Below are 1940 nucleotides of genomic sequence, written 5' to 3'. Positions count from 1 at the left end.
TGTGTGTGTGTGTTTTCCTTCTTTCTTTTCTCCTTTCCTTCATCCCAGTTTTCTTTCCTTTGAACAGCTTCTTTCCATTCTACAGTATCTACTTTCTCTTTTGGACCATTATGAGTTTTTTTTAAGGATTTTTTTTTTTTTTCCGGAACTGGTGATCGAACTCAGGCCCTTGCACTTGCCAGGGAAGCACTTATTCCACTGAGCCATCTCCCTGGCCTATGTTTTTCATATGAAAGAAAAACCTTAGCTTTGACCACTTGTTAAAAACAATCTTTCGGGGCCGGGAAGATAGCTCAGTAGAGCAAGGGCCTGAGTTCAATCTCCAGTTCCAAAAAAAAAAAAAATCTTTCGCCAAAGATTAGAATTAGTATGATCAAAATTCATTTTTCCTGTCAGGAGTAGTGGCACACAACTGTAATCCCACCACTCAGGAGACTGAGGCGAGAGGACTGTGGTGAGTTTAAAGCCAGGCTGGGCTACATAGGGAGTTCAAAGCCAGCCTGAACTATAAGACCTTATCTCAAAAAAGCCACCACTGGTTTTGCTAAATCCTCTCCTAGTGTCTATAGCACAAGAAGGTAAACAAGATAAATCAGTACCCATAGCTTAGTACTCTAGCTAACCAAGGTGACTCTAGGGCCCAAAGCTGCTTTTTTCCATTCTTTATTATATTAGAATCCCTAAGAGACTTCTGTTCTTACCTGAGGTGAATTTTTTCTAATCCAGCATCTGCAAGGTCATCATTTGCCCTCTGGTGAATGTCTCTTTGGGTTTCGATTTTGTGGTCATCTGACAGACCATCCACTTTATGAATAAACACCTCGAAGTTGATGTCAGTGTTCACCTTGTAGGCCCTGGTCACTGTGAGATGGAGCCTGGCCAGGGCTTCCATGTAGTCATCCTGGGAACAAAGACAACGCCTGTGAGAGGAGACTGCCTTGCTTCCAGAGTCTTCCATATACACTCTTACTGGGAATCACATGGCTACAACCCCTACTCCCACCACCAACTAAAGTATTTTACAAAAGCTCCCCTCAAAGCCTGGCTTTATAGCAGTCAAGGTTGAAAACCAGTCTTGTTAACACAGAGAAGGAGACCCTAACAAAATGCAGTCATAATTTAGGCCAATGACAGCCATAAAGAGCAGAGCTGCCCTTTCAGGAAAAGAAACTGACCCCACACTACCTAGGGCAGTTCCTCCCAGCTTTCTGAGTCGTTGGTGTGACTGAGTGAGGAGACGTGAGAGGGGTCACCAGGAGGACAGGGAAGCAGCCAGAGGAACAATTTTAAGAACACAGTTCAGGGAAGTCAGCACACCACGGTCCACAGGGGCCCTGCCTGGTTTTGCACGAAGTTACATTGGAACCCAGCCATGCTCACTTGTTTGCACACTGTCTGAGTCTGCCTTCCGGCCACGGTGGCACAGCTCAGTAGTTTTCCTCTGTGGGAGCTCCTCAGAGACAGCACAGTCTGCAGAGCCACAGATATTTCACCATCCAGTCCATTACAGAAACTTTGCTGACCACGGTGTAGGAGAATAATTGCCCAAAACAATACCAGGGGAAAGCGTTCTACACACATCCAACCGTACAAATGCCTATGTATCCATCAACACCAAGGTTGAGCATATATTTTCCAACCCAGCCTGTCCCTCTAGGCTCATCCTTCAGAGGCAATCTCAGCCTGAGTTTTGTGCTTATTCGCCCTCATTTTTCTGTATCACATGTATACACCCCCAAACAACACAGTATTCTTTTATGTTGTTTTAAAATTTCACACAAGGGGCTGGAGAGATAGCTTAGTAGAATAAGCACTTGCCTGGCAAGCTCAAGGACCTGAGTTCAATCCCCAGTTCCAGCAAAAAAATAAAATAAAATTTCACACAAATACGAAGTTTATAATGTATGCCTTTTTTTTTTTTTTTTTTTTTTTTTTTGTGG

At 43.9% G+C, this 1940-nt stretch overlaps 1 protein-coding gene across 1 annotated transcript in view; it reads right to left on the bottom strand.

The window, feature by feature from the left end:
• Positions 1-1940, bottom strand: part of Rragd (Ras related GTP binding D) — a 48779-nt gene that overhangs the window by 17852 nt on the left and 28987 nt on the right. The window contains exon 3 of the mRNA XM_023711914.1: positions 702-901. Within this exon, the coding sequence (XP_023567682.1) occupies positions 702-901 (200 nt within the window). The remainder of the gene's footprint in view (positions 1-701; positions 902-1940) is intronic.

The sequence above is a fragment of the Octodon degus genome, unplaced genomic scaffold, assembly GCF_000260255.1.
Source record: "Octodon degus isolate 3935 unplaced genomic scaffold, OctDeg1.0 scaffold00022, whole genome shotgun sequence".
NCBI classification, from domain to species: Eukaryota; Metazoa; Chordata; class Mammalia; order Rodentia; family Octodontidae; genus Octodon; species Octodon degus.
The sequence above is the reverse complement of the archived record's forward strand: the minus strand, read 5'-3'. Positions and strand labels throughout refer to the sequence as shown.